At 33.8% G+C, this 25,821-nt stretch overlaps 1 protein-coding gene across 1 annotated transcript in view; it reads right to left on the reverse strand.

The window, feature by feature from the left end:
- The window catches only part of Strump (WASH complex subunit strump), a 292,034-nt gene that overhangs the window by 46,013 nt on the left and 220,200 nt on the right, over positions 1–25,821 (reverse strand). The window contains exons 20-22 of the mRNA XM_090410831.1: positions 18,778–18,868; positions 10,417–10,591; positions 3,972–4,051 (exon numbers count right to left, since the gene is read on the reverse strand). Coding sequence (XP_090266957.1) covers positions 3,972–4,051; positions 10,417–10,591; positions 18,778–18,868 — 346 coding nt within the window. The remainder of the gene's footprint in view (positions 1–3,971; positions 4,052–10,416; positions 10,592–18,777; positions 18,869–25,821) is intronic.

Genomic DNA, 25,821 nt, shown 5'->3' on the forward strand with positions numbered 1-25,821 from the left:
TATATAAGAAGGGAGAGCCTGAAATAGAATGAGCTTAATATCACGAGACTGGAGAAATCATTTATTGGTATGAGATCTAATATGGATAATCAGGGAAACTAGGCCATGATAAGAGGAATGGTGAGAATCTATGCATAAGAGGGACTAAGTTATGCAACTATGTTAATGTTATGAATATGCTTAATCATAGTGATAATTATGATCGAAGGATTGTGTATTCGTCTGGAATGGACTTATTAGTATATACAAGGATGTCTATCTATCCTATTTCCTCAAGCGTATGGCTGGTGGGGTAGCTATATATTACCATACTAGGGAGATGATTATGAAGCAAGGTGATTTCCCATTGTCTTCCTTGCTGTATCCTGTGCGTGTTCATGCGACTGGTTTGCCTGTTTTTGAGGAATGAAAAATCCGAGTTACCAGGAGAAAAAAAAAAAACCTCCACCTCCGTATGAGACAGTTAACTCACCCTTAGTTGTAAGAGACTGATGTCTATATTAGAAAGCATTAAATATAAATAAAGATTTGAAGTTGTTAAATTGTGTTAAGTTGCAAAAGTAAAATTTTTCAATTTTACTTAATTACCAACTACAAAGGTGATTAAGTAAAATTGGAAAATTTTACTTTTGCAACTTTATTATTTTTTTATATACTACTATGTGTTGTATAAGTCTAAATAGATCTAAAGTTTTTCCTTTATGGTTTTACCTCATTTATGCTGAATTGAGTCCCCCCCCCTTTTCTGTCTTGTCGTAATCTTTATCATATATATGGCCAGCTCTAATTCAAATTGTCATCAGCCATATATCTACGACTAATTCAGTCCCTTACGCTCTACAGTCTGGCAAAATTTATTTGTTTTTCGACTGCGACAGCTAGACCGTACTTCCGAGAGTTAGGGATTGACATGTGGAATAACAGCAATGCAGGGAGTCGTAACTTTAACTGAAATTTCTCATTATCTTACTCAACATTTAGGTTAGTCATGACAATTTCCTGCTAGCACACAGGTTCATAATTTTTTTGGAAATAGTGCACTGATAAGCATCAGATCAGCATGTTGTTTACAAGTAATTTATTCTAACTAAGAAATGCATGTACATTTGAAACAACAATTAGTTATGGCAATACTTCCCTAGCCTATCTAAATCTTGATTATCATATAATACAACACTATACACTATGCTATTATACAACATAGTATTATACACAATTAAGATAACTTATTGCATACCTTCAAAGTTGCATATATCCGTAGCACAAGAGTATCAACTTATCACAGCTACTCACAGATCTTCCTTCACAAACAGTCCATTGTATTCAGTGAAAGTTCCATTAAATGTATATCTCATTCTTCTGTCTTGATAAGGACGTTTCTTGTACTCACTAGACATCATGGCAATGCATTTTATTCTTAATGGCAGCTCGATGCGAATTATGAGTGGTGTTCTTCCTTTTCTTTTTCTCTGTAGTTGACGACTGGAAGCCTTTCTATTGGGAAAATTCCTGGGGAGATCTGGACTTCATCTGCGAGACCCTTCCTTCGGTTCCCGGCCACAGGTGCCAGTGATCTCAGAGAACTTCTGATCTCTGGGAACACCCAGGAATCCCTTTTCCTACTCACCGGGTAGCTTAAATATCCCTTTTCATTCTTTGTCTTTACTTCCGCATTTTTTGCGCTTCTCCTCAGGCATGTCAACGTCACTTTCGCATGCCATTACCAAAGTCTTTGTTCTTGATGATTTTTAACCTTCACAAGTGTCTGTGACTTTTCCCTTCAGGGCTTTCCTTTTGTTATTTACTAATCTAGGCAACTTTTTTGCTGACTCATTACTTTAACGAAGAATAATTCCTTTTCTTTGTGTTGAGCACTATTGTTTTATAGGTAATATCAAAATCATACATATATTATACATTATAACTAATTTTTCATATATATTTTACATCAACTTAACATTATATCTTATATATTATTCAGACTTAAGACCCTTGTAAAACTGAGCATGATAAGTTATAGAACAGCCTATCATGTGAGATGACAATTTACAATTATACACAAAAGTATGGAGGTGACTTATGTGTACAAAAATGTCAGGTGTATCAGAAATAAAGGGATTTAATTTTTGGTATCAGTGAATACCTTGTGGTCTCCGATTGGCATTAGTGACTCTCTCAAAAAGCAGATATAATAACTGGTATAGTATAAATTCTGCAGCATACGTTTAGGAAGGATAGACAAGATAGCAGAGGAGGAGGAAGAGGGGTATGATACAAATGATATTGGATGATTTGAGTCTAGTTAGGGTAGAAAGCTATGAATGTGATAGTAATAACAATTTTCCATGGAACAGAGAGTTTCAAGCAATCTGGTCTGAATTCTAACAAGATCAAATACATGGGTGAGACCTAGTAAATCAGTTGATGGTAATGATGAACTGCACTGCAAAATTAATCTAATGGATGCTAAATGAGCTATCATCATGGGTGACTTTAATTATCCAAACACAGACTGGATAGCAAGGAAATCTCATGAGAAGCATGAAACTAAATTTACTGAGCTGTTGCAAGACAACTGTTTAAGCAGCATGTGACAAAAGGGATCCAAGGTCAAGATAGGATTATAGTGTCAGAGAGAGAGAGAGTTTCAGCTAAAGATGCGACTATTCTGTCTCCAACTGTTAATAGCGATCATGCTGTACTGACTTGTGAATGGCTAGGTTAACATGTTTCATTCAGAAAGGGTTACATGTTAAACCAAAAAGCAGGAAATTATCACAAACTGATGATTAGGTTTGATCTCATGTCATCAGCTGCTAGATGTGAAGAATACTGACAGTGCATGGGAAATAATTAAAAAAAAACTATCAATTATGCAATATCAGGATGTGTCTCTAGAGGTTGAAGAATAAACAGGACAGGATGCACAGTCTTATTAAGCAGGAGATTTTTAATGAAAAGAAGACATGGAAGGAATACTGTGTACATAAGGATGACATTAGTTGTGAAAATTATAAGGTAGAGGCCAAAAGAGTTAAAAGTATAGTATAGAAAAGTGTGTTGAATTAAAAAAATAAAAAAAAGAATTTGGGTTGTCATTGGCTTGGAGAGCCAATGACAACCCAAAAGAATTCTGTCATCATGTAGCAAATAAAGGAAAGAAAAAATTCTTTTGGGTTGTCTTTGGCTTGCAGTTTATACTCACAATATACTCAAAACTGGTTTGAGTAGTGGCCTTTCCATAATGCAGAGCATTATGTACATCTCAAAAGAAGTTTGCTTTGCATTATAGGATACTAAGACAATTGGTGTGAAGTTATCATCTATATACAAGTAGCCTAATTATGAAGATACTTCACATGACTTTTTTTTGCTTACACTTCTGTAAAGGATTAAAGAAAATTGTTTAATTGTTTTATTGGCAAATTTAATTTAATATGCTTACCCTGATTTTGCAACGATGAGGAGACAATGAGAAAAGTGCAGAGGTAGACAACAAACATGTCAGGTCTGTGGAATGCTTCTTATGGAAAGTGATTGAAAGAATGTAGGGTTCAAAATCTGGTAGCCAAAGGAAGAAAGAAGAGGAAACATAACAGAAGCATGCATGTTAGTAAGGAGAGTTTTATAAGATACAGGGGAAATTTTTCGATATATGGCAGGTGGGGAAAAAACAAGAGGGACATCAGTTTCTACTGATGTGGAGAGTGATCAACAAGGATGTGATGTTTATATTTTTCTCATGGAATATGGTAAATGAATGGAATGGATTGTTTAAGTGGTGAGTGCTAATGAGTCCAAGGAGGCATGATAGAATGCACTGTATAAATTAAAGTTCCTTTTGAAATAAAGAGGTGCTTGACAGTATTATGATAATGCCGAATAGAAAGTTCCCCCTTAAATTTTTCAGTAATATTTTGTATCTTTTTAGATTAAAATGTTCATTAATTAGTTTAAAAATATTTAATTACCTTCAGCATGCTTTCCAAAAATGTTGTCCATGATTTTGAGGCTCGACTTATGGGTCCTCCATAGACACGACTGGGTTGTGCTGGATAAAAATAAATGCAAATTAATTTAAGAACACTTTTTTATATCTTATTACAGAACCAAATCTAAAATACTGAATGCCCGGAGCAGTGAGGTTACTTGTTTCTGTATTTTTAATGTTTTTGGACAGCATAGATTTCAATAAACAAAAAACAAAGATGATGAAAATTACCAGTACACCCAGTGGATGCCTTCCCTTTTAAAAATGTGTCTTTTATAAATATAAAAGAAGAAAAAGTATGAAATCTCTGCTAACGAAGAGGCAACATGATCCATGATCTATGAAACTTACATCTGTGTAGCCACTGTATCTCAGAGAGGTCATAGCACTGCATGCGTTATAGCATTTTGGTAAAACAGATGACCCACAGTGAGATATGTTAACTGGAAATGGTTTTGTCACAAGTAGAAATTAATGCTACTATGACCTTCAAAAAAAAAAAAAAGTGCTACAATGCAAACATATCTAGAAGCCAACTGACTACTAGAGACCACAATCAGTTCCGACGTCTCCAGTTTGTGTGACATTTTATAACAATGTCAGACAAATATCTGCAACATGCAAGATAACAGTCAACAAACCATTTACAGATGCAATAATATATATTACATAACAGATGTGATGTAGACTACTGCATTTGAGAATGGTTTGTTGACTGCCATGCTGAGAACTACAACTTATAGAGGTCCACCAGATTGGCAGCAGTCTTTTTCTACTTTCTACTTTTTTTTTTTTTTGAAATAGGTGATTCCATGGGTGTGCAGTTTTGGTGAACTGCCATCTATCATTCCTTTCTCCTCATTTATACCAAGCTTATAATAAAAAAGCAGTAGGATTTTAACATGCTGTTTATAGTTAAACTTCTAATCAACTAAACCTGTTCCTCTTACTCCTCTTTCATCCCATGTAGTTTTTTCTCAAAAAATATTCCTCAAGGATTACAATTTAGTTGTTCAAAACAAAAAAGTTAATAGATTCCTTCTCTTTTAGCCTCCACCAATTCATCACTTATGTGCTAGAGGTTCTGAAACATGCTGTGAGTGGAACTGATATATAAAAGAAATTGAACATAAAAATCTGCCACCCAAACATACCATTATTCGAAACAACTGCCCCCCCCCCCAAAAAAAAAAAACATCATAAAGATACAGCTATGGAATTCAATGTTATGTAATAGCTCTTGTAGCTTTTTTTTTTTTTTTCATTTTTCACTAAAATCAGAAATTTATTATTGCTATTTACAATATATATATATATAACTCTAAATCAAAAAATTAGAATAATCAAAAAAAATGTGTTGAATGATTTGCAATTTGAATTTATTGCATACAAAATAATTATTACCAAATATCAGTTAGCATCATCCAAATCTACATAATTTGTAGATTATACAACTATGTAAACACGTTAAAATGTAATATAAATTATAAGAAAACTGTTATTTGAAAACATTCACAAAATTAGCATAATTTTTAACGTGGTTCAAAATATTAGAATATTCCAAATTTTTCTGATTGGTTTTGAGAAGAGCATAGAAATAGCATATATTTCAGTAGCTGTGGGATTGACTCATGTGTGAGGAATCGTTTGCACATGGATTGAACGAGTGACATATCAGAAGCTAAGAAGTTTTGTATGCTGTCTCTACACAAAGAAGGCCAAACTCCACAGTTTATAACTAAGGAATTGAAATGTTCTCAAGCAAGTGTGAGTAGAGTATTGAGACAGATTCTAATAACTGGAGTTTCCCAAATAATCACTGCAATAACAGTCACAAGGTAATAACTACAACAAGAGATGAGAGGAGATTGAAGAATATTGTGAAGAAAATCAGCTTTCGAAGTGTAAGGTATTTTTATAGGAGATGGAAAGAACTAGGTGTGAATGTGTCTACGACGTTGAGATGACTTCACAAATTGGGTTTTAAATCACGAGTGCCTAAGACGAAGTTGCTTATGACTTCCAAGTAAAAGGCAGCTAGAGTGTGATGTGTAAAGTAGACTGTTGTGAGGGGTCAAGAGGACTGGAAAAGGTACTTTTTAGCTATGAAAGTACGTTTTATGTGTGCTATGGTCATCAAGGGATACATGTTTGGCATTTTAAGCAAGAAGCATTTGATAAAGAATGCTTGAAACGTTCGGCGAAATTTGCAACCTCTGTCATGGTATGGCTTGAGTGACCACAGAGGATCCAGGTAGGCTGTGTATTGTATATAAAAGAGTCAATTCCAAAGTGTACCAAGAAATTCTTGAGAACTTTATGTTACTGGCATTGGAAGATTTATGTGATGGCGATTTCCTTTTTTCAGCAAGATTCAGCTTCTTGTTACGCTTCCAAGACCACTACTAGATGGCTCAAAGAAACGCAAATCAATGTAATTCCTGGGGTATCTTCAAGAAGTTGCCCCAAGAGACAAAAATGAATTTGTCTCTAGTCTTCAGAGACAAGTTCATTTTTCAAGTCACCATATGTCACCATATGCGCATATTTTGATAAAAAAAAGACTGTGAACTGCTAGTAAATAATATGCCCAACCATTTACAAATGGTCATTAAAGCTAAGGGGTATGCCTAATTATCATGTTGTTTCCCTTTGACTATAATTTCTTTTCGCGTTTTTCTAATATTTTGAATCATGTTAAAAATTATTCCAATTTTGTGAATATTTTCAAATAACAGTTTTCTTATAATTTATATTATATTTTTATGTGTTTACATGGTTATATAATCTACAAAGTACATATGATGCTAATTTATTTATTCAACACATTTTCTTTGATTATTCAAATTTTTTGATTTGGAGCTGTATATACATATATATAAAACCATTTTTGACATTCAAGATTAAGTGTTGAATTGAAAGATAAATTCAAAAATTTGCAGTTAAAACTTGTAAACAGAAGGCAAGATTATAACAGTAGCAGAGTGATATAAAGGAAAAATATATAAAGGATCCTTTGAAAAAGAATATATTATATATGGATATTGGGAAAAGTGAAGGATACTATGGCAAAAGTATAAATTATGTTATCATTCTATTTTTGTCTTTGTATTTTCTACAGCTATGTATGAGACACCACTGTGGTAAAAAAAAAAAAAAAAGAAAGAAAAAAGCGTATAGAAACATCTATCAAAACCAGTTGATATATAGTTTTAGAGAAATTATTAATCAGAAGCAAATGGTCCCCATTTATTTTCTGTAATTTTCTTTGATTAGATGCCTTCTCTAGGGAAAACTATGTATTCTATACTTTGGAAACCACTGATCTGGTGCAACAACTTTAAATTTTTTCTCCCAGCATTGCATATACTTAGATCTTAGAAAACAGCAAAATTGGCAGTCTCCTTAATTCTGACATGAAATAAAATAATTTATAGAATATTAGATATACATTATTTCAATATAACATCAATCTGGAGATGTAACTTATTTTCTTCATATCAGAATAATTTCCTGTAATATATTTCATTTTCCATCAAAATAAAAATTATACACAGAATTTTTCTATAGGTGCCTGTGTAGTACTGCAGATATGGACTGTTTCCATAGTGCTAAGCAGCCCAAAGAAAGATTATTATTATTATTACTACTACTATACTGGTCCATGGAGTCAGAAGACTCATCGTGAGAGACTCACACTAGCCTTTACATACAATACCTATCATACCACTCCTTAAACTCATTCACTGTCAAGGCACTCACAACTTATTCTGGCAATCCATTCTACTCATTCACCACTCTCGAAGCAAAAAATCTAGTCCACACAAGGCTTACTAATCATACACTTACATAACTTCCATGGCTGATCCTTAGTGCTCTCTCTATTTGTTATGTATTGAAAAATTTCCTTTGTGTCAATCTTATAATACCCCTTTAATAATTTATAAGTTATAAAAGGGTTTTATAAAATCTTGTCCTTTCTTTTCCACCTATCAACCAAACTTTGAAATCCACACAACTTCAACCTATCCTCATAGGGAGCATTCCATAGATCTGTAACCAGCTTGGTCACTTGTTCCAGAATCCTCTCCACCACCTCCTGATCCCTAAGAAACCCAAGTGATGACCAAATCACTACACTACACAGCAATCAAGAGGGTATTATAGGTACAAATCTAGTCGCTGACTTCTTCACCCAGTCTATGTAGACCATTGGGACACTATAAAAGTCCTAACATCTCTCTCTCCAGGTGTTTCTGTCTTGGAATGTCCATTTTCTAATATAATATTAAAATTGACCATAGAATGAATTCACACTATTACAGATATGAGTAGGGCTTGAGACCACAAGATGGAATAAGCTGTCTGCTGTACTCCTCTCACCCCTACAACCTTCTGAAAGCCTTGGTTCATTAATAACTTGAACTGACTATCACTGAAAGTTAATAGCAAGCTCACCTTATGAACAAGTCTGCCTCCCCCCCACAGGAAATAAGGACCGCAATTAATATGTCTCTAACAAGAGAATTTATATTTATATAATTATTTTATAAATATTTTATGTATTTTAATAAATAATGAAATTAATCAAAAGAAAGAAATAATTAATTATTATTTCTTTCTTTTGCTTTTTGAAATAAGTATCTAATATTTATAAGTTCTTTTTCAAGTTCAACTGGTTTTTACTCATGTAATTTCTGAACTCTGTCCTTTCGGATAACATAAAACAACACTATAAATGTTATATGTTACAATGCAATGAAGTGGAATTGGAAGAGTATCTATAAGGTCTTTTCAAGTGAACGTGAGCTAATTGGTTTTACGGTGAGGGGACAGGGCTTTTTTATTTCAGAAACTCAGGATTTTCATCTAACAAGATAAGCAAATCAGCAAGAAAAAAAGAAACTGACATTGGAAAGTGTCCAAATAATCAATATATATAATAATCTGAAAACAGCACAATCCATCTGGTAAACAAATAAACCCACAAATATAGATATATACATTGTTATTTGCAGATGATCAAATTATGTTAGCTTGATATATGATCAAATTATAAAAGCATAACACTATTGGTGATTTAACATCATGTGGCTTGTTCTATTTCAAATAAATCAATTGTCTGCATTCTACCTTGTAACAACTGTTTTTAAGCCACTGACAATGGTCTGGTCTGTTAATTTCAGATTGAAATATATGGCAGTATATTTAATAAATGATACTTTTATCAGTATTTAATCATTCTCCCATTAGCTTTGCAACGAGTCATAGACAACATCCCCTTATATTCTTCTGTCCCTGTGGCTATATTCTTCTACATTAAACAATGCCAGACCCCCCCCCATTCCTGATGGTTCTGGAATATCAAATGTGACACCTCCAGGGAGTCCAAAGACTCATCGAGGGAGAGTGCTCCTTCCAACTACTAACCGTGCTCAAACTTGCTTACCTTTTTGCGTGAGCCATTAGTAGCAGAAGCTCTACCAATTGACCAACCTTAATATGCACAAGCTGTGACATCTGCTTGGGCACAGCTACCAATGAATATTTTAATGGCTATTCAATTCAGATTGAAGATCTGAGACATTATCACATAAAAATACATAGAGTATGTAAGAATATGATCAAAATCCCAAATCATGTGGTAACAGAGGTATGATCTGAGACCAAAACAGAACACAGAGCAAAGAAATAACATGTGATATTCATTCTAACTTGACATGCCAAAGTCAGTAAACATGTCATGGACTATTTTGTTTGCTGAAAATGTGGAAATATGAAACTGAAGCATATACTTTTGAAAGTACATTGCATGTATGTGCTTATCAGATGGTGTTGGTGTATATGTGTAATGTTGCAATTTTTATGCACAAATGTAGATCCACTCAGTTCCATCCAAATGGCAACCCATTAGATATTTGCACATGAACTGCATATACACCATGATATATCATCTGGTTATTTGCAACAATGTACCACAGTTTCGAACAGATCTACATAATTTCCTTGCTAAATTTTTGGTGAAAAATTCACAACTGCCATGTCTTATGGGGTGACTACTCTCGTGGTTCTATATTCTTTAGAATATATCAAAACAATTACCAAAGAGAAATCTAACAAAGGATTAAGGATTTCAAAAGATAAGGTAATGACGACAGTGAACCCTGTCCTTGTTACCTCATTCGAGATGAAAGATCAGAGGATGACTGTTAGAGGCAACATATTTGCATTTACAACTGCATCTTTAAAATAAAAATAATTTGATTCGCTTAAATACAATGTTTTGTTTGTATCAGTGTTTCTCTTTTTCACTTTCATGAAGCTCAAAAAATTGCACTTTCATGAATTATACTAACCCAGATGTAAACTAAAAGTAAAATGTTAACCTAACAGCAAATAAATAGTCAGTGGAAAAAAATGCCTACCTACAATTCCTGAAGTCACTTGTAAAGAACTATGAAGGCTACTTAATGCATCTTGCCATGATTTGTCTTTTAGTACTCCCTTTTCCATAGACCGGATGATGCCCTGAAGTTCAGTAACTATCATAAAGGAAAGAAGTCTATCTAAGCCATTTAAACCAGCAGTTCCAACACTTTTCTGTAAAGAAATGCAAAAATTAACTGAGGCTAAGAATGTGAGAGGGAGTAAAATTTCTAAAAATCTTTAAGAAATAAAATTTTTCTTATATTTAACTATCAATTTGTAAAGGTAAAAGGCAAGGTATTAAAAGAAATAAAAAGAGAAAAAAAGAAAAAAATAATAACAAATATTACAACTGCCTGACAGCAAAAGCAGTGAACACAAAGCAGAATATCAAATAAGAAGTATATCCATTTGTATGATATTCATTGCTATCTGGATACTGGTGATTGGTCTTGAAGTGGAGGTCATGAATACAATTCTTTTATGTACTCTATTAAAGCATCATCTGGATATCATTAAGAGAACAACATACAACAACAATTTAGGTAATTTTTGTGGGGAAAAAAAATCAACTGTCTTCATTCCTTGATAACTGTGAAATTCACTCATGGAGAAGTTTTTGTGCCCCCCCCCCCCACACACACACAGACACACATTTAATCACTGGAATCAGACTTGCTACTGTATTTGAATTTTTGGTTGTTTATGTTTATTTCACAATTTAATTGTTTAAATAAAATGCACACTTATTTTGATATTAGTTACAAAATCTTTGTAGACTAGTGTTATCAGAAGGAAACATTAGTGTTAGAAGAAGGCTGCTAGATAATGAAAGCTAAGAATATATTATGCTGGTATGGCTATACAAGGGAAACACATACAAACTGATGCAGGACCTGCAGTAGATCTATTCATAGAATAAAAAATATGCATCGAGAGTTACATTATACTAATTTACCCAACCGCAATGCCTTGTTGAAAGGATATTTTTAACTTGCTTTTGAAATCAAATATGTATCTACCTTCTCCATCACTCATACAACCAATTAGAAGAGCTGCATTAAGTCCAGTCATTAAAGTAAGCATAAACACTGAGAGACAGATCTTGCTGATTCACCAGACAGTGAATGTTTTGTTGAAAGAATTTCTTAGCCTACTCTTTAAACTAAATGTGCATCAATTTTCCATTTCCTCATCTGACTGAAATTGCACTCCTTTGAGCCCCTGTGTTATGAGAAAAATATATGAAGCCATGTGAAATATCTGGATAGTATTTGCTCTAATACCTGACTAAACAAACACATGTAATAACCACAGTAATAAGTTTAAATAAGTAAATATTTCATCGTAAGTATCATAGAACATCGTCAGTACAATTAATTCAAACAATACTAGGAATAACATACATTTAGTGCATGATTACAATGGAATCCCAATGTGTGCAGTAGCATGTTACAGTATTAAATTAAAATATATCTGGGGGGGGGGGGGAGATCACATTAAAATAAGATAACATATAAAAACTATTTTATACAATTTTGTATGACAATTTCCCATACTTTAGGAATAGCAAGAATGTCATTACGGTTTAGATTTGGTCTGTGAAGTAGGGCTTCAGCACTTTCTTTATATAAACGTTCATGTTTATATAAAGATCTATGTAGAAGTTGGTATTTTTTCCAATGGATCCTATGGTTTGGGTTTTCAACGCTGTGTTGTGCGAGGCACGTTTATATAAAGATTTCTGCGGTTTGATAAGACGGATATAGTCTTGATGTTCCGAAATGCGTTTATGAACAGATCTACCTGTCATAGTAAGACAATTTACAGGAGCATGGAATCTCGTACATGCCAGGTAGCATCAGGGGGGAGAGTTTGTCTTTAGGAGAATGTAACAAGTTATAGATCTGGTTGATTGGTTTGTAGGTAGTAACAAGTTTGTATTTCTTCATAATTTTTGAAAGTCGTTTGGAGATGCTTTTGAGGTATAGGAATCCTACAGGCTTGTTCTTGTCTGGGTTGATGTGTGGGGAAGTGACTGATGATATTTTGAGTTGTTTTAAGATTGTATCCATTTAGTATGGCTGTATTTTAGATTATTTCTTACTATGGACAGACAGGTAGATCTGTTCATAAATGCATTTCGGAACATCAAGACCATATTCGTCTTATCAAACCGCAGAAATCTGGCCTCGTACGACACGGAGTTGAAAACCCAAACCATAGGATCCATTGGAAAAAGACCAACTTCTACATAGATCCTTATATAAACATGAACGTTTATATAAAGAAAGTGCTGAAGCCCTACTTTACAGACCAAATCTAAACCGTAATGACATTCTTGCTATTCCTAAAGTATGGGAAATTGTCATACAAAATTGTGTAAAATAATTTTTATATGTTATCTTATTTTAATGTAATCTATTTTTTTTCCTCCAGATATATTTTAATTTAATTCTATAACATGATTCTGCATGCATATTGGGATTCCATTGTAATCATGTGCCCGAACTGTATGTTATTCCTAGTATTGTTTGAATTAACTGTACTGACGATGTCCTATGATACTTAGGATGAAATATTTACTTTGGTTATGTGTGTTTGTTTAGTTATGAATTCTCCACAGGTTTCATTGTACAATAAATGCTCTAATACCATATTTACTCAAATATAACTCACCCTCAAGTATATCTAACACTCCCTGATTTTACTTAATGGAAAAGAAATTAAAAAATTTCGTATATACCTCGCACTGTCAAAAAAGTTGATAAACCTTAAGAAATAGATAATGAATGTTGTTATGGCAGTTTCAGATATTTTGGAATTCAGTTAAAGAGAATCAGTATTTCAACTCAACAATCATTAGCTTGCCTTTGTCGTTGAGTTGCGTTATCTGTTGTTAATACCACACCAGTCATATTCATCGAGATGCAAGCAACCAGTACAGGAAATGTGGGAGTCAGAGCATTGACTACTCAATCTTGGACTCATGGGGGTGGAACAGTGAATGAGGTGAGGTTTAGGTTCTATACGGAGTGGACGATTTTGTCAGAAATAATTGCTAGGAGCTTTTTAAAAACTGTCATCTGTTATGCCCTGGATGGGAACAAAGATGATGCTATTTTGGTAAATGATTGTTTATTTTAATTTAATCACAGAAAAATTGTTGCTATTCAAATATATCGTGCGATGAAGGTGAGCAGCCGATTGTGTAAAAAACATTGATAATCAAAATTTAAATGCATTAATTTCATAAACAATGTGAGCAATTATAAATTATAATGAATACAGAGGATTGAAGTTCTTTATAAATTATGTAATTGCAAATGGAAAAAATGCACTAGAAATAAGATATGTATGTATTTTCAGAAGCTAACTATTATTTTTTCAAGACCAGAATACTAAAAAAAAACTTTATCATCAAAAAATTAAACAGATTATAAAAACATATACTGAAAACTGTGTTGAAGAAAATGGGAAAATATTTTTTTAAAAAGCTACTAATAAAGCAGAAACCAAAGCAGTGAAACATTAATTAGGAAAAAAAAAAAAAAAAAGAAAGAAATGGCATACCTGAATTATCTGTACCAGAAGACAAAACTTTCTCTTAGTCCTTTGAATATGTTCTTTCTTGGGATGTACCTATTTGTGTCTTCTCTGTGTTTTAGATGTAAGAAATTCTCTTAGTTTTAATAAATACCTTTTTTTAAAAAAAAAAACTAAAACATTGCTGTAAAAATGTTAGTCAGTTAATTAGAACTGTCTTGAGCATATATATGTATACATTATTATTATTTTTTTCACTGCTTCTGTACAAATTTTCCATGCACAAATATGGAAAGAAAAATATTTGTATCATTTGTGAGATAATATACATTATTTCTATTAATGATTTATGGAAGTAATTATACTGTTAATAGAAAAAAAAAAGTTAGGTATTTCAATCTTTATGCTTAAATTGTATCATTATACTCTCCTGGTTGACATATTTGAATGCTTACAAACAGCCAGAATCTAAGGTTCTACTTCAATTGCACCTTGTGTGTATGTAACCTAGCATTGATTGTAAACTTGAATGGGGTGTTGATTAGATAATCTGGTAATCCTGCTGCAGAGACACGACATTAATCTATAATGCATAACCTGACTTCTGGCATATGTTGAGGGAGAAGGTGATTCAACATTTGAGGAAAATCAGTGGTTTCTAATAAATAATGACCATTCATTTGAAAAGATTTCTGATACCTTGAAGTATTTTTCAGATGTAGTTGTGAGGTACTGTATTTACTCAAATATAACTCACTTTCTTCCCCAAAATTAAAGTGAAAAAAATTGTAGTGCTAGATATATGTGGGGATTTTGGAAAAATTTGATAAAGTTTTTCAGGAAAAATCAAATCAATGTTCCTAATTAAATCCTCAGTATTCATTATAATTGCTCACATTGTTTATGAAATGAATGCATTTAAATTTTGATTGTCAACATTATTTACGCGATCAGCCACTCTCCTTCATCACGTGATATATTTGAATCTGTAGTGACAATGCTTTTATAATTAAATTAAAATAAACAATCAATCATCAAAATAGCTTCACCTTCATTCCCACCCAGGGCATTAGAGATGGCAGTTTTTAAAAAATTCCTGGCAAAGTCGTCCAATCTGTATAGAACCTAAACCTCACCTCATTCACTGCCCCCCCCCCCCCCCATGCAGTCCAAGATTGAGTAGAAGTCAATGCTCTCACTCCCACATTTCCTGTACTGGTTGCTTCCATCTCAATGAATATGACTGGTGTGGTATTAACAATAGATAACGCAACTCAACAACAAAGGCAAGCTAATGATTGTTGAGTTGAAATGCTGATTCTCTTCAATTGAATTCCAAAATATCTGAACTTTTTTTCTGTGCCAAGTATATATACGAAACTTTTTAATTTCTTTTCCCATAAAGTAAAATCAGGGGGTGTGAGATATATGCGAGGGCGAGTTATATTTGAGTAAATATGATATTAGAGCATTTTTCATACTATCGAGCTATTTCACATGGCTTCATATATTTGTCTCATAACACAGGGGCTCAAAGGAGTGCATTTTCAGTCAGATGAGGAAATGGAAAATTGATGCACATTTAGTTTAAAGAGTAGGCTAAGAAATTCTTTCAACAAAACATTCACTGTTTGGTGAATCAGCAAGATCTATCTCTCAGTGTTTAATGGTTACTTTAATGACTGGACTTAATGCAGCTCTTCTAATTGGTTGTATGAGTGATGGAGAAGGTAGATACATATTTGGTTTCAAAAGCAAGTTAAAAATATCCTTTCAACAAGGCATTGCGGTTGGGTAAATTAGTATAATGTAACTCTCGATGCATATTTTTTATTCTATGAATAGATCTACTACAGGTCCTGCAACAGTTTGTATGCGTTTCCCCTGGATAGCCATACCAGCATTATATATCCTTAGCTTTCACTATCTAGCAGCCTTCCTCTAACACCAATGTTTCCTTCTGATAACACCAGTCTACAAAGATATTTTGTAACTAATATCAAAACAAGTGGGTTCTATGTAATTTAGATGCATTTTATTCTCCATTACCAATGATATCCCATATCCACAAGGATGCCATGGTAATGGAGAAATATAAAATGAATTGTAAAATCAGTATAAATAACCAAATTGTATAAATTGTAAAATGAACATAACGAAAAATTCTCTTCAAACTATTATATTCAAAAATATCAAATACTGAAGATAATTTGATAATTATTTAGTTTCCAAAAAAAGTTTTTTTTTTTTAAATTTATTATTCAAAGTTATAAAATTTCTTAGTTCTTTTCCATTTTTATCTGATTTTCATTCCAAATGATTAATATGAGGATGGGATTAATGTCCAGCTATTGCAATAAAATCTTCTGTTATAATTATATTTATAATATCTTTTCAACTGAAGGTGGGTTAGCTGGTTTCGGAATGAAGCAGTGGAGTTTATTCTTCTGCAAGATAGACAACTAGCCAGAGACTATATACAACTGACAAACATACCAAGATAATGAATTAACCATCCATCCAAGGCTGTCATATGCTTAATACTTTATAAAGGAATATGAGAAGTTAAAAAAAAAAATAATCACTTGGCTTTGAACTACCTTTTTATTGTTTATTCTTTACCAAAAATAAAAAGTAAATTCCAAGCCAAGAAGGTTTTTTTACTTTTTTTTTTTTTAAATCAGCTCTTTCAATCCAGAAGACACTGAAACTAAAAACTGCAAGACATTATCCAAAATGTGAGAGAGCTCTGTTACATCTACATTAGCTCTCAAACTAATTTTCAGTCTTTTTTTTATATATATATTTTTTTATTATTGTTACTGAATAATTACAGCTCACAGTGATATAATACTCGTTATTTTGTTAACTCATTAATTAACAAAAAAAAAAAGTGCATTTCTGGGCAGTAATTCTTCCAAAATCTGGAAGATTTGTATTTATTTGGAGTAAACTCTGAAAATTTCCAAACGTTTTTTGGCTATTTAAGATTCAAAAACTAGTTTTTAAGTAGATAAGTTTTTAAATATACAAGTAGACTAGTCATGAAGATATTTCACATGTAAACTTTTGTTTCAACACATTGGATAACATATTACACGCACACAGATAAGGCAACCTGCAAGATTTTGAGATATGTTCAAATCACTGGTGATCTGTGAAAAAAAAAAGACATTTGTTGATCACTTCAGTAGGCCAATTAATAATCAATTTTTGCTTTAATTGAAATTAAAATCAATAATTAAGTATAAACAACTTAAATTATTTTCATCATAACTGAAGAATGTTTTTAACTCCTCTCATCACCCCCCCCCCGACAGATGCCAATCATATATTATTAAGGCTGCAATGTGATTTATAAACATATATTCCTGAGGATAACCTCAATCCTTGAAACCCTAAGTAATTTAACTATAAATAAAGTCTTTTTTTTTTTTATCAGTAGTAGTCATCACCAACAATTTCCTGGTATGCACCGTAAAGGGGTATACCTATGACAGTATCACACTATTAAAGTTTACATTATTACTAATCTTCAGTCAACAATTGTCTTCCAAATTAGTCTATCATATGACAGCACTCAAATATTATCAGAATTTATATTTTTCTTCTAGGATGCTATTAATTGCATCAATCCACCTAGATTTTAGTCCCCTTCTTAGTCTTTGTCTTGCTGGGAAACATCTCTTTTGCTAACATTTCTCATCCTATTCTGTACCACCTAATGTTAAAGCTGCACACATTCTAGAATGTTAACAACATTCAGTTCCTTCCTAATATCTTAACTTTTTTAATATGATTCTGTCACTGATATCATACTCATTCACCTAATTTTTCTCAGAACACTGATATCTATGGTGTATTCATTGATCAAATGTCTTACTTCTTATCCACTTATCAGACCTATAAGTAAAAACTAGTTTACACTATCTTATATACTGCAGATTAAGTGTTTTGGCTAATTTCTTCTTATTCCAAATAAATGTATACAACTGGATCTCATCATGCCAGCACTGCTTATTCTATTATCATTTCCATATTTAATTCGCGATCTTCACTAAAATTTGTACCTTAATAGCTGAAATATTTTTCTTGTTCTATAGGTTCTCAATCTGAGAATGCTGTTGAAGTTTTATATGTTCCTAATTATTTTCATAGCATTGCTCGTATTATTATTGATTTTCATGTAAAATTTATTAAAGCTCTTATTCAATTTAGTTAGAGAATCCTGGAAACTTGTACTGGATTTGTTCAGGAACACCACCGTTTATGTCTGTAAGGATACTTTCCTAGTTCTTTTGTTCGTTTGATTTCTTTTCCATTGATATTTCTTAAACTGATGGGATTTATCTCAAACTCCACATCAGCAGAATTTGAGATAAATCCCATTACCGCAGGATATGATATCATATCCTGCAGTAATCAGGCCAATTAACCATGTATTACATGCATTTCTTCCTACATGCTTTCAAGTTAAGTGATTGTCAATTCTGTCTCAGAATATATCATTACACTTGACATAAAATTTCAACAAACAAACTTATTCATCATAATATACATACACACATACACGTGCATGTTTCATGTTAATCTGCTTTGAAACTTTTATAAGTCATTAGTAGCAACTAAAATTTGCTAAATATTCCAAAAGGCTTATTAATTTTTTTGTTTAATTTATTTCTTAACAATTATTCAGCACACCTGGCTACAAAGAATATAATCTCACACATTGAACAAAGAAAAGAAACTAAAATTTCTTGAAACAGTTAAATACTGCATATCAAAATACACATTTCTGAGTTAACGATACTTACATGAATCAATGAAAACAATCTTATGTTGCAAACTTCATTATGAGTCCTTGAATCATACCAGGAACTCATCTGGTCTATATAAACAGTGGATCTATAACAGAATAACAAGATTCAAGTCAAAAAGAAGTTTTAGAATGAATATAGTTAGTCAAATGTTCAGAGTTCTTTACAACAAAAAACCCCAAACTTTTAGGTTAAAAACAAAGAACTACATTTTCAGGAATTCTGTTTAAATATGAACCTGATAAACTAATATAATATGAAAAAATATTTATCAAGTGAATTATTTGATAATTCACTGATTTAAATTCAAATGCTGCTATCATTAGTTTTTTCTTATATTAGATGATAGTGTGTACGACATTTTTTTTTTTTTGGTTACACTTACTCTGATACAGTATCATAAGTCAACAAAATGCTCAGTATTTTCATAACCTCTAGTTTCTACTGATGACACCGCAATATAGGTTATCCAAGAGGTACTGGTAGAGAGGTATATGTAGCTAGCAGGTTTCTGTCTGTCAATGAGGCAGATTAACAAACACTGCTATCTGACAACACAAGCAAAGAGATCCAGTATCCCAGAATAATCCAGTTAGTGGTACCAAGAAATCTTTCAATTTCACTCATAGGTTTTTAGAGTACTGACAGAGTTTTAATGAACTCTAAAAGCTTTTTAAAATCCTATGTGGTAGATTTTTGAATACTCTGTCCATATTAATAAAGGCTGAAACTAGTCCAGAAGGTGACTCTGACCATAATATATAACATCACACATTATAGGATACAAAAGTGCATCTTGATGTGAAGTCCACTGCTCTCCATGAATAAGCAGATTAGTCATGAAGATACTTCACAATCCAACTTTTGTTTACTTATGGTTTAAATATGGATGAAAATATTTCTTATTCAACTATAATATACATTCCAACCTAGCCAAAAATTTGCTTACCTGTCTCAAATTCTGAGTACTGTAATACAAATATCATATACTTAGCTACTCATGCTGTTTACGCTCACAATAACAAACACCATTATACTGAATTCTCTCACTATAACAAAACTACCAATATTTCCCAGCCGGAGGAGAATGATAATGACATACTAAATAAAATTCATTATAGAAAACTATCTATCACACCATATCATTTCTTATCTTTCTCTAGAAGTTCACTATAGTAAGAGCCATCTAAAGACAAAAAATAACTTCTTCCAGAAATCAAGACTTACCAAAATTTCTCCAGGTTAAAAAAGGTCTGGGAAGTAAGTTTCACCAATAAAAGAGTAATATGTGAAGTGAATTGCTCTCTAGCTTAGTTGTAAAGATATTTCATACATAAACACTTTTGTTTGCTTATGATAAGCTGATAAGCTAAAATGTTTCTTCTTCTTTTTTTTTTTTTTTTTTTATGTAATGTGGATATGATCAGGATTTTTTTAACAATTATTTTTTAAACTTTATTTATTTCAAAAATATTTTTATGCATTTTTACATAATCCAAACACCATGCTCTAGAAATCCACACTCCCTTTATGTCATTTCAGGCCTCCAATAACTGGGACAGTGGTTTCACATCAAGATAATAAAATTAATCTCCCACCTGTGGATGTTATGATTGTCTAATATTACTAATGTCATAACCTGCAGTAATCAGATCAATTAACCTTGTATCACATGCATTTTTTCTTATATGCCTCAAGTTAAGTAACTGTCAATTCAGTCTGAGAATGTATCATTATGGTGGGATTCAAACCTATAGAATGTCGGCTGTAGAGTAGATATATTAACTACCCAGCCAATCAGAACAGCAAACCAGGAAGAAAACCTGAGAACAAGAATATAATTTCCTGCCAAATCTAATATACTGAAAGAAAACTTTAAAAAATGATCAGTATTTACTTGGTTGATTATTAAGGTTAATTAATATTTTAGGACACAAATGATTTACCATAATTCTGGATTACACACAGAAAAGTAATTTCTTATGTATGGACATACAGAGCCCAACAGGTTAGGATTCGATTTTAAAATGAACATGCTATATATAACCAAATCAATCATTATTTAGAATTTACTATTTATTTAACCTGAAATTATTACTGGATCATGGAATACAGGAATGGCAAAATGGTTTAGGTCACTTAAGGAACAATATTAAGGTTAATTAATATTTTAGGACACATTTTATGTGTGCAGGAGACAAGGTGGAAGGGGGAAAAGGTGAAGGAACTAGGAGACAAGTATAAATTGTTCTACTCTGGAGCGAATAAAGAGGGAAGAAATGGTGTCGGAATTGTGATGTGTGGCAGAATGAAGGACGACGTACTGGAAGTGGGTAGGAGGAACGATAGGATCAGGCGAATGAAACTGGGTCTTGAAGAACAACTGATCGTCTTATGTGTATACGCCCCCCACAAGTTGGCTGTACAGCAGAAGAGAAAGATGAATTTTGGAACATGCTAGATGAAGAAATGAGGGAACTGGAAGAAAACGAGATGGTGATTGTCAGAGGAGACTTGAACGGACACATAGGGAGACAGAAAAGGGACTGTGAAAGGGTACATGGTGGCCATGGAGTGGAAATGATGAACCAGGAAGGAGAGAGGATTTTGGACTTTGCATTAGTGTTTGATCTGGCAATTGTGAACTCCTTTTTCTGTAAGAGGGAAGAGCATTTGATAACATTCAGAAGTGGCAACAATAGTTCACAGATTAACTACATTTTGACTAGAAGAAAACATCTTAAGGCAGTAACAAATTGTAAGGTAATTCCAACAGATCAGGTGGCGCAGCAACACTGGCTGCTGTGCACAGACGTTAAAATAAAGTCAAAGATAAGAACCTTTGGAAGCCATGGGAGGAAGAAAATGAAGTGGTTTTGCTTAAAAGAAGAGGGTGTGAGGAACCATTTTAGGGAGAAGGTATTAGAGAGGATTACGGATGGACTAGAAAGTGTACAAGACTGGTGGAGTCATAATTCAAATGCAATTCTAAGCTGTGAAATTGAGGTGCTTGGTGAAACATCCGGAAAGATTAGAGAGCAGAAGGAGGGTTGGTGGTGGAATGATAATGTACAAGATGCAGTGACGGCTAAGAGGAAGGCAAAGCAGAACTGGGACAAGTCCAGAGTGGTAGAGGACAGAGAGAAATACAGAGAGAAAAAGCAAGAAGCCAAAAGAGTTGTTGCACAGGTGAAGGCCATGGCTTATCAAGACCTTCATGATCAATTAAAAACAAAGGAAGGACAGAGAAAGCTTTATCGATTGGCAAAATATAGAAACAAGGCATCAAAGGACATCGTACATGTGAGGCAGATAAAAGACTCTGGAGAAAGGGCATTAAGGAGGGACGTGGATATAAGAAACAGATGGAGAATATACTTTGCAGGGCTTTTGAATGAAGAAAATGCAAGGACTCACAGAGAAGATGGGGAGCCTAATGAGGGGATGGTGCAGAACATTAGTATAGTGGAAGTGAAGGAAGCCATAAAGAGGATGAAGAATGGAAAATCGGTAGGACTTGACAGGATCCCAGTGGAGGCATGGAAGGCACTAGGGGAAGTGGGAATTGACCTGCTGTGGGACCTGTTCATAAAAGTTTGTCAACAGGAAAATATACCTGAGGAATGGAGGGAAAGTACTCTTGTCCCCATCTACAAGAGTAAAGGAGATGCCCAAGACTGTAAGAATTACAGAGGAATAAAGTTGATGTCCTACACAATGAAGATCCTAGAGAGGGTTCTTGATGGAAGACTGAGGAAGGAGGTGGAGATTGCAAAGGAGCAATTTGGCTTCATGCCTCGTCGATCAACGACAGATGCTATCTTTGGGTTACGGCAGATGATGGAAAAGTTTCGAGAGAAGCAACAGGAGCTACACCTGGTTTTTATTGATCTAGAGAAAGTGCATGATAGAGTGCCAAGGCAAGAAGTCTGGAGGTGTTTGAGGGAGAAGAAGGTACCGGAGAAATATGTCAGGTTGGTGCAGGAGATGTACAGAAATGTGAAGAGAAGGGTTCAAACCTGCCTGGGAGAGACAGAAAGTTTTCCAGTGACAGTTGGCTTGCATCAAGGGTCAGCATTAAGTCTGTTCCTGTTTAATATTGTGATGGAGGAGGTGAGAGAAGATGCACCTTGGACTATGTTGTATGCAGATGACATCGTTCCACGATGTCATCTGCATACAAGAGCCCTTTGCTCAAAGGTTTCCATGTAGATGGAAACTACATGGAAACCTTTGAGCAAAGGGTTCTTGATTCCACCACGCTTCGACCGACAATCTGGCTCCAATACGTTGACGACGTGTTCGCGATCTGGCTGCACGGGCGACAAACGCTAAACACATTCCTCAGCCACCTAAACAAACAACACGAACGCATACAATTTACCATCGAAATCGAAAACCAAAATTCGCTCCCGTTCCTAGACACACTAGTTACACATCTTCCTTCAGGCAGTCTATCCTTCACGGTCTACCGAAAACCGACACACACGGGCCAATACATACATGCGAATTCATACCACCACCCAGCACAAAAATATGGAGTCATAAACACCCTTAAAAACAGAGCCACAACGATTTGCTCTAACCAGCAAGCCCTGAAACAAGAACTAAAAATCATTAGTGACACATTCATAAACAATGGCTATAACAAAAATACTGTCAATAAAATACTCTATAAAACCACAACAAAAACGAATCTAGATTACAGTAAAACCATAGCCATCCCATACATTAAAGGGTTATCAGAAAAAATCAACAGAATCCTATAACATTATAACCTCAATGCCACCCACTAAACTTAAAACCATATTCAGCTCCTCTAAGGATCCTCTCCTCCCATTAGCACATCCTGGAGTCTATTGCATCCGCTGCACCTGTAACTTACCATACATTGGTGAAACAGGACGGACAATCCCTATACGCAAGAAAGAACACATTAGACACATTAAATATAACCATTATGGTGAAGTAGGCCTCTCAGACCATGCACTTAACACCTTACACTGCACAAAAACATGGTACGAAAGAAAATTTAAAGAATCCTGCGAAATCCTGATAAACCACCCAAATATCAACAATTAAGATGGTATGAAAATTCCAAGGATCTGGATGGCACACATTCAGCCAATCTAATATGAAAGATTCAACATAAGTCAGGAGTCTAGCCAATCTGCTAGTATTAGAAACCATTCCACTCCAACTGGCTGGAATGATGTTAATATATGTATATAGTAGACAACACAAATAATAGGACTCTAGCATTGATGTATAATTTTTTTTTTTTTGTCACCAGAGGTCAGGCCAACAATTGTGGTAGCGGCTAGTCAGTGTCTTTAACGAACCAGTATGATTGTAGTATAGCTTGTTTCTTGTGTATATTTGTACGCTCCAGAAGATGACCTTGACATAAAGGTCGAAACGTCGAATTGTAAAATTTTAGTAATATTAAACTAAAGTATTTCAAAAATTTGCTTGGAAGTCAGCACATTCCCTAAGCTAAAAGAAAAAAAAAATGTAAGAGCTAAGCGATGTATAAAAGTAGTTAAAGTCATGATAAGACTGGTAACAGTTTAGAAGATAAATGTCATGCAGGTGATAAAATGTGTTGGAGGCTATTGAAAAGCTTAGAAATGGAGGAAAGAGTACAGTAAAAAGAATTCGAGATGATAATGTGACATGAAAACTGAAATTATAGTTATTCTCGATATCTGAACTTTGGAAGACTGTTAAATGAAATAAATAATGTGCTTAAGGGTCAAAGCTGTATAACTGAGAGGAGACCTCCACATAGCCTTTAAAGGAATGCGGAGAACCGACCAGGGCTTCTGACCTAATGTCCAATCCTCACCTTCTCGTGGTGCACCCTGTTGGGTATCTACTTTGATACTGAACGAACGAGGATGGGCTGGAAATTTGGGATTTAGCCGACCAAATTGTATTCTTATTGGTTAAACCAAAATAAAAAATGATGGTACAACATGACAAAATTTCATGCCGGCTGGGGCGTCGCACGGTTAAACAAGGCCCCCGTTGTTTTCGCCAGGGAACCAGGGTGAACAGCGAAAAGTCAGCTACTGGAACAAATCTGAAAACAAACCCCAACTCAACATCACCAGAGTTAAAGATCGGTACTATCAACGTAAGAAGCCTGAATGGCAAAGAAATGGAGCTAGCTGAGGAATTAGATAAGTACCAGATCGACATAATAGGGGTGACTGAAACAAAAAAGATCAAAACTGGTGAGACCTTTCTGAGCAATAAATACAAAATGTTATATAATGCAATGACAATCAAGGAAAAGAAGGAGTAGCCATAGTATTGAACACAAAATACGAGGCTAATCTTCTTGAATGGCAGTCAGTCTCAAGTAGAGTAATGTGGGCAAATATGAGAATGGGGAACTGGACAATGAGACTTATTTGTGCCTATGGTCCCACAGAAGGTTCTACTAAGGTAGAAGTGGAGGAATTTTTTGAGGCTTTAGAAAAAGCAACTGACACAATGAAAAAGGAAAAGTTGGTCCTTGTTGGGGATCTAAATAGTAGAGTAGGAAATGATTGTGAGACATACAAAAATATTTTGGGAAAATTTGGAGAAAAGAGCAAAGCTAATAATAATGGCAAATATCTGTTGGATTTCTGCTCAGGACATGGACTGGTTATTACTAACACCATGTTCCAACATAAAAATGTGCACAAATTCACATGGAGAGAAGAGGCTAGGAATAAGAAAAGTCTCATTGACTATGTTATTGTTGATAGTGATGTTTTCTCCCTGGTGCAGGACACCAGAGTGTACAGAGGATTTGAAATTGGAAGTGATCACTATTTAGTCTTGAGCAGGATAAAATTGAATTTCATATTGAAAGAATAACATGTAAGAAAGTTTTAAAGCAAATAAAAGTTGAGCAGCTCTCAGATGTAAACTGTAGACTAAAATACAGAAATATTATTGAAAAGAAAATGAAAGAGTTTGAGAACAGGAATCAAACCTTGGAGATTCAGTGGCAAACTCTGAAGGAAACATTGATTGATTCTGCCA

This window comes from Typopeltis vanoorti, chromosome 20, assembly GCF_054136105.1.
Source record: "Typopeltis vanoorti isolate ZY-2024b chromosome 20, IOZ_Tvanoo_1.0, whole genome shotgun sequence".
Lineage (NCBI taxonomy): Eukaryota > Metazoa > Arthropoda > Arachnida > Uropygi > Thelyphonidae > Typopeltis > Typopeltis vanoorti.